The 15,163-nt window shown below is 37.3% G+C and overlaps 1 protein-coding gene across 2 annotated transcripts; it reads left to right on the top strand.

Moving 5' to 3' along the window:
• Window positions 1-1,342: 1,342 nt before the first annotated feature.
• On the top strand, window positions 1,343-13,168 carry LOC114149737 (ER degradation-enhancing alpha-mannosidase-like protein 3). 2 transcript variants are annotated; one of them, XM_028025780.1, is made up of 20 exons: window positions 1,343-2,201; window positions 2,299-2,344; window positions 3,340-3,440; window positions 4,025-4,064; window positions 4,168-4,280; window positions 4,364-4,517; window positions 4,827-4,961; window positions 5,103-5,208; window positions 5,342-5,439; window positions 5,567-5,692; window positions 5,823-5,906; window positions 6,115-6,198; window positions 6,573-6,697; window positions 6,774-6,939; window positions 7,140-7,294; window positions 7,379-7,496; window positions 8,296-8,466; window positions 9,262-9,427; window positions 9,515-9,706; window positions 11,156-13,168. In XM_028025780.1, the coding sequence occupies exons 1-20, from the start codon at window positions 2,038-2,040 to the stop codon at window positions 11,392-11,394; spliced, it is 2,583 nt and encodes an 860-aa protein (XP_027881581.1). In that variant the 5' UTR covers window positions 1,343-2,037; the 3' UTR covers window positions 11,395-13,168. The 2 variants fall into 2 exon arrangements, with proteins under 2 accessions (XP_027881581.1, XP_027881580.1); XM_028025779.1 differs by having other exon boundaries at window positions 1,344-2,201; window positions 8,293-8,466.
• Window positions 13,169-15,163: the final 1,995 nt, after the last annotated feature.

Raw genomic sequence — 15,163 nt, forward strand, 5'->3', positions numbered from 1 at the left:
TGTTCGTTGGACACAAAAGCTGACATTTTTTTCAATACAGTTTATTGGTGTATTATCATTAGAACTACTACAGCAGATGTACAGCGCTTGTAAAACATCAGCTGGCATGTGACGAATAACGGGAGCATCTCTGGCCATGTCAGCCACTGAATCACCCGAAGAGGGAGTGACGACGAGACGACGTGGGAGGATATTACGTCTTACTAAGGGCAAAGATTTTGGGGCATTTTGGGAAAGGGGAAGGGAAATCACTTATTAAAAGTAAAGAAATGGAGAAATGGCAAAAAATGTGGAATGAAGATAAGAAAGGAAGAAGATTATATGAAGTACAAAAGTCAGTTCGAATTCGAAGCATTAATGAAAGAAACAGAAGAGAAGAAATAATAATTAGTAGATTAAGAGTAGGTCATACCTACTTAAATGACATGCTTTATACAATAGGGAGGAAAAATAATGATACATGTGAGAGATGTGGAGAGAAAGAAAATGTAGAACACATCTTGATGAAATGTAAGTCAAATGAACTCGAAAGGGAAGAATTAAAGAGAATAGTTAGAAATATAGGGCATGAATGGAATCTTAAAGGTATATTAGGAAATGAAGGAAACATAACAGATATTCACAAATTAAGGAAAGCATTGTTTATTTATCTTAAGAATACAAAATAAAAAAATAGAATTTAATAGATGTGAAGTAATGCTGCTACACACTCATGTACAGTAGGTGGCGGTATGCACCTTAAAGTTGCTTGTGATCCGCCATAATAGAAAAGAAGAAGAAGAAGAAGAAAGATTTTGGGGGGCGGCGGAACGAGGTCGGTGACATGTCAGGGAAATTTAAATTCTCAACCTATTATGTCAATAACCACTGTTATATTAAATTTTTGTACAAATAAACATAAAACACTGAAAATAACACCCAGAATTTGGAATGTGTCACTGCCTTTTCATCATTAAGGCAACCGTTCCATTAATATTTTTTCTGGGACCAAAAATGCTATTTATTTTATGTTGGTCACATAGTTGAACAGTGCTTCCATCACTATTAGTCGGTGTTCATCCGGGGAACTGACTCCATCGCCGGGTTGTAAATGATGTGAACCTACTTGCTGTACTTGTAGGCGTGTGTAGTGTTAAGATATTCCCAAAATATAGTCTGACAGGGAATGTTTAAATGTTTTTTTTTAATGAACACTATATTTTTATGGAAATCTTGTAACGTATATTTCGCTTTAGTAATATAATAAAAATTTAAAAAGTACAATATTTTGAATAATCATGGACGTAAAGAAAAGGGGAACAGTCAAAGCGACGGACTCGCCTCACTCTTACGTGGCACTCTCGTTACCTGAAAGACAAGTTCAGGGCTAAAATGTTCACTTCCACAGCCGGGTAGCCTGTCGTTTGACAGATCCAGCAGACTTCTCAGCTTCGCTTTCCTGTCTGTTGACTTGCTTCGGGTTAGTTTTACTCGATAAAACGTCGTTAAATCTGTCTTAGGATGAAATCTGGTCCCAATATAAGTTTAATTGTTTTATCAAGAAGCTTGTTTGCTAACCAACTGCCATTGCTAACGACATCAGGCTAGCAACGGGGAGCCTCCCAACAGCTGGTAGAGCCACATCGTTACCTTCTCCTTTCAGTTTTGTAGTTTATAAATAGTATTCCTGTATTTCTACGTCTGGATAGAGGTGTGTTTTCTTTACCTAGGCAGCTATTTGTACTTGTTTTTGTTTTTTTATTTTTTCAATAGGAGTCAACGAGTCTTTTGTAGCTTTCTTTCTCCTTTGTTTACATGGAGACACTTCGTCAGAGAGGTTTTGTTTCCATGAAGTGGTCCTATTAAGATTGGACAAACAACAGGGCAACAAAGCTGGGAAAATGGACACTAGGAGGTAGCTAAAATTGTGCTGTTTCTCTACCAAAACAAGAGGATGAGCTGGGGTCTGACAGGGGACAGTTGTGCCAGCTGGACTGTTTGATTTGCGTGGGTGTTGGATAGAGAGGAGTTTGTTTGTTCCCATTAAAGTTGAACGTTATGTTAGAACACATGATGAGACTTGGTGCTAAATCTCAGAGGAAACCGGGTCTCTGTTTTGGAACCGATATGTTGCTAAAGACGCTTCTGATCACCAGTCTTCTTAGCTGGGTGAATTGTTTGGAGAATCAGAGCATGACACCAGAGGAGAAGACCAACATCAGGTGAAAAATGGAGTAAACACAGTTCTTCTCTATGTAATAAACAGAAATTACCCGAGGAGAGCGTTTTGCTTAATGCTTTCTCATTATTTATTTGAAGAAACCAAATTCTGGAGATGTTTGACCATGCCTATGGAAGTTACATGGTAAGGACAATTAAAGCTTTGTAATTGTCAACATTCTTTTGTCTATTTGTTCCATTCAAAGTTGCCTGAGTGACAGTTTTATTAGTTGAGTGTTTTGAGGAAACTTACAGATCAAAAGCTGGCAAATTTAGAGCACGAACCAAACAGAAGATATAAATTCAATAGTTTCTCTAAGTATTTCAAGACTCAGCTCTGTGTTAACCGGATTAGAAGCATATTCCATTACCACAAAATCTTACATTCTAATAAGGCATAAAACCAAACCAGGACATGTTTTACTCATTTTAATGTCATTAATATGCAGTCTAACTGGAATTAAAAACTTTTAAACTCATGTAAAAGCCTTTGGGAGAAAAGTTTAATGGTCAATGAGCAGTTTATTGGCACATGAAACAACAACTTTTTATTTAGATGTATTTTATGCTGTATTGTTTAGATTATTGTAGAAAGGGAATTTAATGTAATGGTGAATAAAGTTGCTTCTCTGTTTTGTAAAAAAAAAAAAATAAAACATCGGGAAAAATGGCAAACATTGGTAGTTTTTGATTAATCAATATGTACAAGATCCCATTGAACCATTAGAAAAGGAGTTTGGATGTTTACAGATAAAAACAATAACTGTCATTTGCACCTTGAATACATTTTCTGCTGTTTTTATTCATAAGTAATCAATGGAGAGTTGACGTCCCAACTTGCTTCTGAGAATAGGGAGAATTTAGATGATTTCTCTTATTTTTTATTGTGGAGTTGTGGCTAAACAGTACTGGCTCAAACATGAAGTAGTACATGAGGATGTAGGGAAATGTGACAACTAAAATGACAAAAATCCTCTCTTTTGGAGGTGTTTCCATCATGTATGTTTTCTTTGTTTTTTTTGTTTTTTTTAGAAATGAGGAAAAGCTATACCGATAGCATGGAGATGGTTAAATGAGTTAAATAGCATGAATCAAATGATTACGAAGTGATGAGCCTAATTATAGCTGTTACTGTTGCAGAAATATGCCTATCCAGCAGATGAGCTGATGCCGCTAAGCTGCAAAGGGAGAGTACGCGGAGAAGAGCCTAACAGAGGGGACATTGACGACTCCTTGGGGAAGTAAGAACACCTTACTTTGTCTTCTGATGCCTTGAAACATCAAATAATGTTTCACAGCACCCTGAATTAAACAGGCAGGTGGAAATTTGTTTAAATAGTTAATTTATAGTCTGTACGACCTGTCTGGTTGCGTTAGCATTCCTTTGCAGAATCACACAACTGTTTTTCTCCCCCCAAACTCTACTGTTTTGACTAATGTCAATGGGAAAGTAATCTAATGAAGATATAAATTATATAGCAAATGTTTTGGGAATTTAAATGAAACACAAAGAATATACAGTTTAGGTGATGATATTCCTGCAAATTTGAGTTGAAAGAGCTCACAGACTCAAAGTAGACATTTATTGCTCTGTTGTTGCAAATACTAGATCATGCATAACGTAACAAAAACATGTGTGAATGAAATCAACATTTAAACGAATAAATCATTGACACAAGATCATTTAAATAAGTTTATGTATAAAAAAGAGTTCAGTGTTATTTTATGCAAATTCAAGCAGGATGTAGAGTTTTAAAAAGTAAATGTGCAGCAAAGAGTGACATGACCTCACCATCTTGTAACATTTCTGCCACCTGTTCTGTAGGTTTTCTCTCACTCTGATTGACACCCTAGATACCTTAGTGGTATGTACTTCCTGTTCATCTGTTTACCAAGCCAAGAATGAATTTATTGCGCCTTCCTCCTTTTTGGAAATGAGGTTGTTTTCTCTTGGTTGCATGTGCACAGGTGCTGAACAAGCTGGACGAGTTTGACGACGCAGTGAAGAAGGCTGTGAGGGACGTACGCTTGGACAACGATGTGGTGGTGTCCGTGTTTGAGACCAACATCAGGGTTTTAGGGTATAAAACAAGCTTGCAGTGTGTAGTTTTGATGATGAACATGTCCTGTTGTGCTGTTTATCATTTTGTAAACATGTGTCCAGAGGGCTTTTGGGGGGACATGTGATGGCTGACCTGCTCAGGCAGCGTGGGGAGAGGATGCAGTGGTATCGTGACGAGCTCCTTCACATGGCCGTCGAGCTGGGCCACCGACTGATTCCTGCCTTCAACACCTCCAGTGGCCTTCCCTACCCTAAGGTACAACTAATAGTCGTTATTTATTTCTCTAAAATATTCCAATACATGATCCTACCACAACCATTCTTAACACTGAATCTTCCAAACATCCATAAATACCTTTTCATATAAATATTAGATTTTTCTATGTGTACATTTAGCAAAAAAAAGTAATAGGAAACTGTAGATATTTGACCATGCCACTCAGTATTGAAACTAGTTCTGCACAGTTCAGTGAACACAAACAAAACTGATTGAAAGTAAACATAAATAGCTTGTTTATCTATATTTTTCATCCAGTTAAGTGACTTTCTTTTTGTTGTTTCCCAGGTGAATCTGCGGTACGGCATCTTGAACCCACTTTCACGCACCGGCACTGAATCGGACACGTGCACAGCGTGTGCAGGGACCATGATCCTGGAGTTTGCCGCTCTCAGCAGGCTGTCAGGAGAGTCCGTGTTTGAGGTACTGCCAGCCAATAATTACAAAGTTTTCTTAATGTTTGTTTTTGTGCTTTAGTCTGCTGTAAATATGTAATTACTGAAGTGTGAGATTAGTTCGCCTTATCTGAAAAATTAAAGCCGGCTGCTTATTGATGTTTAACAGGAACATGCTAGGAAGGCCCTGGATGTCCTCTGGGAGAGGAGACAGAGAGGAAGTGACTTAGTTGGAACTGTGATCAATATCCATAATGGAGAATGGGTTAGGAAAGGTAACAACACTCTAGCACAAATACACATCTGCTAATGCCTAATGAATCCCAGAATCTCTCTTGTTGTTGCACAATCTTGATAAGAATCCCACATTACTGTAAATGAACAGCCTTTTTGCTTCTGTTTGTGCAGATAGCGGTGTTGGCGCAGGAATCGACTCGTACTACGAATATCTGATGAAGGCCTACATTCTTTTAGGAGACAATACATTTTTGCAGAGGTTCAACATTGTGAGTCTCCCTTCAACAAACAACTCGTCCCATTTTGTAACATCTTTGGTGCACATCTTGTCATTTGAAGCTCTAAACAACTGTTGTTTTATCTAGTTTTTATGCTGTTTTTATTTTTCTGTAACAGCACTACAGTGCCATTATGAAGTACATCAGCCAGCCTCCTCTCCTGCTCAACGTGCACATGCACAATCCCACTGTGAGTGTTCGCAGCTGGATGGATTCGCTGCTCGCTTTCTTCCCTGGATTACAGGTCAGATGAACTGCTTAAATAGACGCTGCATTTATTACATTTGCTCCAATCGGTAAATAGCAGATGACAGATAAAAGGTTGCTGAGTCTAAAAAAAATGTATGCATGTATATATATTATTGTTTGCATAGGTTTTAACAGGCGATCTGAAACCAGCCATAGAGACTCATGAGATGCTATACCAAGTCACAAAGCAGCACAAGTTTCTCCCAGAGGTAAAGAAGATCTCGTTCCTGTTCACTCTGTTGTCATCATGCATTAGACAAATATTTAAAACACGTGAGAATAATGATGTAATAAAAGTGACAAAGTTAGTTTTTTCAATAAGTGACATTCGTTCTGTAGTTACATTGTTTTGCTGTTGAATCTGGTCATGAGTGTCCACAGCTTTATGTTTGCTCCCTTTGGTCAATCTCCACCCAGGCTTTTACCACAGAGTTCAGAGTTCATTGGGGTCAACACCTGCTGAGACCAGAGTTTGCAGAAAGCACCTACTACCTCTTTAAGGTAGAAACACTGAAATAAAAAACACAACATGCTTGGTTCTAGTTTGACTTATCTGCTTAGCAAGAAAGAAAATAAAACCCAAAAAGATCCCAATAAATCATTAATAAGAAAAAAATGAGCTGCGAGATAAACAATGCTTAAAAATACACGTTAACTCTCACAAACAAACCCTCTTTAAAATATTTGAGAGACCCTCTATCCATTCATCCATGTGGCTCTAGATGTTCATTCATTAAGCCCAAGAAATTGGTGTAAGTTTTATAATTATAATTTTTATTTCAGTCTTGAAAATCCAGGTGAAATACCCTAACAAATAAAAGTCTTCCTGTCCTGTATTGTTTTAATAACATGTCTTTTCTGTCTGACCTGTCCAGGCCACTGGTGACCCTTACTACCTCAGAGTGGGACAATCCATAGTGGAAAAACTCAATGCCTTTGCCAGGGTGCCTTGCGGTTTTGCTGCTGTGCAGGACGTCCGCACTGGGACACATGAAGACAGGTGCTGTTTGGGACAGACGAAGCCAAGCTTTGAGGGAAACCATAAATAATATTTCGGTATTATTGCTCTTGTGTAGGATGGACTCGTTCTTTCTGGCAGAGATGTTCAAATACCTCTACCTGCTGTTTTCGGAGAAGAGCCAGCTGCCGATTAACATGGACAACTACATTTTCACCACAGAGGCTCACCTACTGCCCGTCTCTCTGTCCACGACTCAAGTCACCGTCCAGACCAACGTTACGGTAAAAGTTCTCAACAATCTGAATTACTGTTCTCGAATTTGTACAGGAAGATGTGCTCTACGAGTATAAAGCAAGAATATGTTAATTCTTGTAATTATATATGCAACATTTTACTGCGTGCAAATACAGATTGAGAATTTATTTTGTTGAAGTGCTTATGAAAGGTTTGTGGTGCCTTATCTCTTTGTGCTGCGCTTTAGGAGGCTCCTGTTGCTCATGATGAGGATCTATTTACACACTCCTGCCCCAGCACAGAGACATTGTTCCCAAACAACCCATCGTTTGCCAAAACCATTAGGGACGGCTACAAGTACCTGACCGGCGTGGGACGAGCCTTCACTCCTCTACCCATCAGGTGGGACTTGGTGCAAGAGACTCTCAGTATCTCTGCTGCTGATGTGCTTAATGTGAAACTGAATGTGTTCATGACTACTCACAGGGAAATTGAGCTGCCGCTCCATGATAGTGGCATGGAACCAGTGGAGTTCTTGAAGAGCATGGGCATCTCTCTCACCCCTCTGAATGACTTTACCCTGGGAGACTCTATTGGTTCAAAGGTGGGCCTCTTTTACCTCTAAATCTCATATGTGTTCAGTTAAAGTTATCACCTCTAGAGCGTCTGTAGCAATTTCTAGTTTAAATCTTGCTTACGTTAAATTATGAAATATTTCAAATATGAACATTTAAAATCTACTGATTCCAATATGGTGGAACACATTGTTGTATGTGTAGCATTAAAATGTCCTTTCAGATAATAGTGTGATTTAACATGAGCACAGTCAGTGACTAATTTAACGGTGCTGTATGGAGAGAGATTTTTAAAAGTTTCATTTAAAACTTAAATATATTACACTGGTTGCATTTACACACTAGGGAGTCAGGAATTTTGACAACTCAAACCGGTTGTTATTGTTGTACAATAAAAAAGATTAATTAAATTTCCCGCTGGCACAGAAAAGCTTTCAGTTTCAGATTAGTTAAAATTTACTTTGAACTTCATGAATTTTGCAAAGTGAATTATTTGAAGAATGGCTCAGCATGTCTTCCTAGCCTGATCCCTTCACTGCACGTCTTCTTCTCTTTCTGCCACACTTCTTGTTGTATAACTCTCAAGTAAAGGCCAGTAGTACTACATAACCTGTATCTTTTTCATTTCAACTTTTGAATTGATTTGTATTTGTGTCTATGCTGAAAATATTATTCTGTTACTATAGTATTATCTAGTAATAAAATACTGGACATGCAACATGATGTTCAGGTAATTTTTCTAGTTACAAAAGTACCCGAACAACATTGAATATGTTGAATTCAACTAGAGTATTTGTCTTTTTAAAATATTTTTAATACCTGCAGCAGCATAAAGGAGTGTTCCGCGTAAAGCTTGTCGCAGAAGTGAGCCAGACGATAGAGGAGGAGCTGGTGGTGCCGCACGCCGTTCAGCTCATATCTCCTCCGTTTCTGGGTAGGACGGTCCTCACTGCAGGACCTGCCAAGTTTGGGATGGACCTGACCAAGCAGGAGCACGGGGTGAGATAAAGAGCCTACTATTGAGACAAAACCTGAAAGAGATTTGATGTTTCAAAAAAATATCATCATATTGGGAATAGAAACAGTTTGGGTGTTTTCACACCTGATAATCCGGTAGATTTGGTTCAATTGGCATTTTCAGCTGGTGAGTTTCGCTCTTACACTGCACTGCGTCAAACAAACTAAACCCTTTAAAACACTTGTTCCCCTCCTCACTTGTGGTTCCACTGGACCAGGAAACACTGAAGAAAGTGACCCAAAAACCTCTGAAGGAGATAAGAGTGCAATATCCTTCATCATGTAAACAAACATGTAGTGGGGTCAGATTTTAGCGGCTGAAGGATTTGTTTTGTCTTTGGCAAAAAATCAATGAGCAATTTCTGTAGCTAGCATTAAATGCGCATTTGTTTGGGTTGTATTTACCTTGGGTAAATGTATGCCTTGCGCTGTAGTTCACTTCCTGCTTTTGGAACGGTCTCCTTTCCACTTGACATTCACTTATGCATCCGAGCTGCGCTAGAGTTCACTTTAACCAGACAAAAACCTAGGTTTTTAGGCAGTTCTCTTTTTTTTGGTTAGCAGGTGCATTCTCACCTCCCCATATGAACCGGATTACAAACGAACTAGAGATTAAAGTGGACTAATCAGGGTTGGTGTGAATGTACCCTAAATTCAGCAAAGGAGTATTGTCAAATTAGATACAAAAATTAACTTTTTAAGTTGTTTATTTTGTATTTATTTGCTTTTCTCACTAACATAAAAAATTAGAAACTAAAATGAATTCCCTTACCACAGGTGAAAGGAACCATAGTGAAAGCTTCCCCCTACACTGCCTGTGGGCCAATAGAAAATGCAGCAGAGGTTAAAGGTCGTATTGCACTTGCATTACGCGGTGACTGCATGTTTGCAGCCAAGGCTCGTTGGCTGCAACAAGCTGGAGCCGGTGGAGTCATCTTTATAGGTGAAAAATTTTTGTATTTTGACAACACCTCTCATAGTTTTTAATGTTTCAGGAAGTAAATTATTGATAAACTTCCCTGTCGCACAGATCATCGCGAAGGAAGCAACAGCGAGGAGACTCCCCTCTTCCAGATGGTCGGAGACGGTGACTCCACCGAAGACATCGCCTTACCTTTAGTGTTTCTGTTCAGCCGGGAGGGCGCCGTGCTCACCTCCGCCCTGGAGGAACATCACAATGTGGATGTGTTGCTGCTGCCGAAGGAGAGGCAGCTGGGACAGGGTGAGAACCAGGAGGAAGTCCATTAAAAGATAGAGCACTCCATGTTGTGTATTTTTGTTGCCGTTTAATGCATTGGTTAGAAGTAAGTTTTTCTATACAGGAGAGAGTCTGATCGAAGAGATTTTTTTTTTCTTGCATATTTATTTTTTTGTTGATAGAATAGTGTTACAGCTCCAAACAATTGTATTAGCATGCCTTGGCAAAGACATGTAAAAAGTCTTTCACTAATTTAATCTTTCATGGCGGTAGCAAAACCTCACAATGAAAAATTTAGGAAAAAAAATGTACATTTTATTTCAAACAGATTTATTAAGTGGGAGAAAAAACATGTTAGGAAGTCTTATTTATCTGCAAGATTTAAAAATGAGTGGCAAAATGAGTGACATGCCTAACAATTTTGTCTAAAGAAAGCATTTTTACTCCTACTTTTAACTTTGATCATTTTTTCCAGAAACTTCTAATAAGAATCGAATAACCTTTCTTTTAATCTCACACAGTTATTTTGGCACCATGTGCGAGATAAATATGATAGTTGAAAGTAAAAGCAACTTCTATCACAAGCATAGAAATTTAGAGTTTTATATACTCTTCTGGGATTTTTACAGAGGGTGAGTTCTTTAGTTAGATAAGACTAAGAATAAACTTAAACAAGTAAGATGTGGACTAAAACTCAGGATAAATCTGTGCAAAAGCACCCTCTGCCCCCTGTTGGGTATGGTGAAGGGTCTGTGGTGCCGTGGGCCTGATTCTCTACGAAAGGCCCTGGGAACTTTTTATTTGTAGCGTCATATACTTTTAAAAATAGGACATTTTAAATAAAAATCAGATGGATTCTATCAGTAAATTTATTTCAAAAAAATCAAAAACACTTCCGCTATGGCTTCTCAGTCCCCAGACTTAAGTCCTATAAAAACATCTTTTCAAAACGTCTGTTTTTTGTAGGATTTAAGATTTTGAGTTTATATAATTTGAGTTTTTCTGAGTTTTTATTTTTGATCTAGAGAGGTTATAAAAAGAGGGTTTGTTCAAAAACACCAGCCTCTGGACGCCTCATGCTTCTTGTGAAATGTTATAGAACACTGAGTGCTTCTGTATTAGCAAAAGATTAAGAGCATCAGCAATTTAACAGCTTTTTTTTTACCCATTAAATAGCTTCACTCAAATGTAAGTTTTTAGAAATGTCAAATGTGTCTATCAGTATGCCTGTTATATATTTATAATATACCTGTAAATATAGTACCTATAAATACCTATAAGTATAAATGACCTATAAATGCTTATATTTGTCAAGTTTTATTTGCTGGACTTTACTTTTTGCTCCATTCTTAAACAAATATAATTCTTAAATTAGCAACATCATATCTTAATTATGTGTGTGGTATGAATGTCCCTTCTGAGTTTATGCATTTTATTTAATTATTATTATTTACTTTTTTTTCATTTTTGCAGATAAATCGGAAAACCCTGTCAGCATGAACATAAAACTCCGCCTGAGAGAGGAGGGGGGGTCGGAGGACAGAGCAGCTCCAGGAGCCACACTGGAGCTGGTTTTGGAGGACGAAGAAGAGCTTAGTGGAAAACAACAGTCACCGCACCAACAGGTCTGCACTCAAGGCAGAACTGGACCCTGTTCTACAGACTCTCCGCAAGCCCTGAACTCCAAACCCGAACCAGGGACAAACCCTTGACCGCTGTGGTTCCCAAATGCTGGCGGCTAGTTGGTTTGTGAGCAGCATGTGGCCCCTCTCTCTGCTCTGCAGCACAGCCTGCAATGTTTACAATTAACAGGGAGGATATGAATTTACTGCTACATGTTTATGACACAGTGAGATCAGAGGGATTCTGCTCTCAACCAGAACATTAGTTGGAGCTACAAACAGCTTGTGGCTGCGATGTTGTGTCCAGTAGAGCAGGATTTAAAGTCGTCCTAACCTAGGGGGAAGAGGCAACAAAATGTATGCAATTTGCTTTTAATCTAGATTGCACCTTTTTAACTTCTTCAAATACTGTTTTAGCGGTCTGTAATGATCGGTGGAGTCTTACTTGGCCAGTAGGTGGCGTCGGCTTCCATAACGCCTCTGTTGCACCACGTGTAAGGTGGATGAAGGAGACAAATCTTGGGTTCTTTTGGAACGTACATTTTGTACTATGTAGAAACTTCAGGGACTTGATGAGTGAATGCAGTATGCAAGGTTGACCAATATTTTTATTTTTTTAATGTGCACGTTTGAGAGGGATGTTTTGCACTTATTTTGGCTAATTAAAGAGTTAGCATTAGACTGTGTGAGTGTAGTTTATTAATTAGGCTATATTTATATAAAAATGCATCTCGGTTGAAACCTCTAAACCTAATCATGCAAATAACAAGTAAGAAGAGAAAATTGTGAGTAATATTTGAGATTCATTGTAGGCTTTGGTTCTTAATATTGTATTTGTACAAATTTTAGGAAAATTAATTTCAAATTACTTTGTGAAAAAAGTGAAAAACACATTAAATCCGTCTTGCAGTCTGGTGTGATCATATCCGATCATTAGCTCTGAACTTATTGTATATTCCAACTATGTTTAAATCCCATGGCAATACCTAATATAAAACCAAAGTTAAACATCTCCACGCAGAGAAAATGCTTTTCAACATTTAGTTGTGAATGTTTTCTTTTCAGGTGTGCAGCAAGATTTCGCTTCATGTTTGTCACAGTTGCATAAGAAATAGAAAACTTTTCTCCTCAAGAAATTTGAATGCTGTCCAGGATGAGTTTTGGATTTATTTGCACCGGTTAGCAGTCCAGTTCACATTGTGAAGTATTTCACGGGCATTAATATGTGCAATGACTTAAATTTGTTGTTTCTTCAGTCACTTTCTGTTGCTGGTTTTTGTTCTCACTACTCATAAGTTGCACATTTTACACTTAATGTTTTTTGACCAGTGGATTAATTTTCACACTCAAAACTGATTTTAGATCAGAAATCCGATAGAGTTTTATAGGGCAAAGAGACTTCTCTAAGATTTATTGCTAAGTTTTCTTTTTTACCTCAGGTCTGGGTACATTATTTTTCATGCAGAATAAAATGCCAATAGAGGGCAAACCAAGAACACCTTTTTGTTATATTTTAGATATTTTATGTTATTTATTGTTATTTCTCTGATTAACAACTGCAGCCTAAAATGTGCCAAAAGAGCTGCAATAATCTCTACACATTATGTTTTCTTTCAGGTGCAAGCAGAGGGAGTCCTAGTAGGTTTCGTTCTTTAACTAATATTTCTGTAATTGAGCCTTTGCCATATTTTTTTAGTTTCTGTGAAATGTTTTAGGAGCATTTGAATGTTTGTGGACTTGACGATTTGCTTCTAATTGTTGATTTCCGTATCCATAGAGTGACATTTTACGTTGACCAATCATGAAAATATGAGACATTCATCCAGGTGAATTTGAGAATAAAGATGCTTGTAACTTCCTTTTAGCATATTATTTTTATTGTTTGTTGTTAACTTCTTTTTTTTTTTTTTATCTCTATGCTTTTTCTTCTTTGCTGAAACTGAAACACAATTCATACATTTGCATCGACACAGAAGGAAGTGATAAACGTTACCATTGCTGATAAGCTCCATTGGTTACTTAGACAAAAACCAACAACTTTTTGGAATAATTCATAAAACATTTGTTCACAGCTTTGGAAATCTGTGACATTTGCACATTTTGTTCTGTAATTGTCTTCTATTAGTCATAGCTTCATCATTCTCTGTTAAAAGCCTGCATGGAAACTAAGATGGCCAGGGATTGCGCTTTGCACAGTGAGAAGGGGCTTTACCTTTAATCATTCAGATGAAGCAGATTCTTACATTTTTTTATTTATTTATATATAGCTCTTTTTTGAAGGTTTTGTTGTATCCAGTTATGCCCAGAATAGTTCATAGTCCTTGCAAGTTTTGATTTGACATAATCAACCAGATCAGATTCATGATTTCAATATGAGAATCTGATGAGGAAGCTAAAGTTTAGGGGAACGGCAGTGAGGGCTTTCCAACTTTAAAGGTTTGGAGCTCGCTGCAAAAGATGAAAAGAGCCGAACAGCAAACGTGAGCAGCTACATGTTTGCTGTTAAACCAATACAGTCTTTCCCACTGGTTATTGACAGGGGTATAAATAATTTTAATAACACCCCTTTTTTATACAAATAAAATCAGGCAACTTGCTACCTTAATTTAATGTGGCTGTATGTGATGAATCTGTACTTATGATTTTGACCTTTTGTGAATAAAGAAAAAAAAATCACACTTGTGCTCCTATTTCTTTTTTAAAATCAAAGTTTTTTTTATTCTCCTCTGAACAAAGCGTAGTGCAAACCATTCGACCTTCTGAATTAATATGGATTTCATTCAAAATGTAAATAAACCTCTTGCGGGTTTTTTTGTTTTGGTTTTGTTATATTTACAAATAAAAGTTTGAAATTGCACATTAAATTAAAAAAAGTCAGCAAATACTCTCAATTTTGGTGAGCTGAGCTTTTCTTTCACAGTTGCTTTCAAGTCAGTCAAAGACAGTGTTGAAAAAAAATATATTCTGCTTTGTCATTTTTTTGCAGACTTAGAAAAGATTACACAAAAAAGTAGAATAAATGCTTTAGGCTGTGATTTCAAAGCAAGGCTGATGTACATTTAATTCCTCTGTTGTAACTTTTTCTTCTCTAACTGAGCTTTGGACTTCCTCTTCAAAAAAAGCAATAATCAGTCAGGCCAGATTTGTTCTAGTTCTGGTCTGGGACAGAATACATCTTCCATGTTTGTTTTGTCACTACTAAAGATATTTCAAACGCCCGCTGCTTGATGAAGAGTTGTCTCATAGGAACAAATTAATCCAACTTCAACAGTAAAAAAAAAAAAAAAGCTAAATTGGGCGATTTATTTCATTCTGCGTCATGAGATAAACTAATTAGGACGTCATGTATAGTAAACTGGTTCCTCCACGTCATGGCGCTGCTACATCTAATCGCCAGTAAACTGGTGCCTTCAGGTGCTGTGGGAAAGTGTTGGTCATACTTGATGTTCGCTGAGTGAAATTAAAATGAAACGTAGAAATTTCTGTCACGTTTTTGGGTAATAAAGTAATCGGTTCTCCAGCACAAGTTTTTTTTGTTCTTTTCATTTGAATTATTTAAAAGCTTGTATAAGAAATCCCAGAGATTTTTGTAATAGGTGTTGTTTTACTTTTTGTAATTGAGCTCTACTTGTGCTAATTGAATCAGTATAAAGGGTAAGATCCTAAAATAGTCACTTTTCTTTCTTTTATTTACTTAGAGGACATTAGTTTAAAAATTTTGTGTTAAAAACAACAAACAGGATTTGTTCACATAAATAAACTTTTCACAATCAAAAGTCAACTGATTGTGAGTACTAATTTTTATTTTTTTTATTGTCAGAAAATGTTGCCCTCTTTCTGTTGATTTCTGTAGTTTTTT

Source organism: Xiphophorus couchianus, chromosome 8 (assembly GCF_001444195.1).
Source record: "Xiphophorus couchianus chromosome 8, X_couchianus-1.0, whole genome shotgun sequence".
NCBI lineage: Eukaryota > Metazoa > Chordata > Actinopteri > Cyprinodontiformes > Poeciliidae > Xiphophorus > Xiphophorus couchianus.

Coding starts and splice junctions, on each gene's coding strand:
- LOC114149737 (XM_028025779.1), top strand. CDS start 2,038: ATGTTAGAACACATGATGAGACTTGGTGCTAAATCTCAGAGGAAACCG. Junction 4,065..4,167: donor ACACCCTAGATACCTTAGTG/GTATGTACTTCC, acceptor GCATGTGCACAG/GTGCTGAACAAGCTGGACGA. Junction 5,209..5,341: donor TGGAGAATGGGTTAGGAAAG/GTAACAACACTC, acceptor CTGTTTGTGCAG/ATAGCGGTGTTGGCGCAGGA.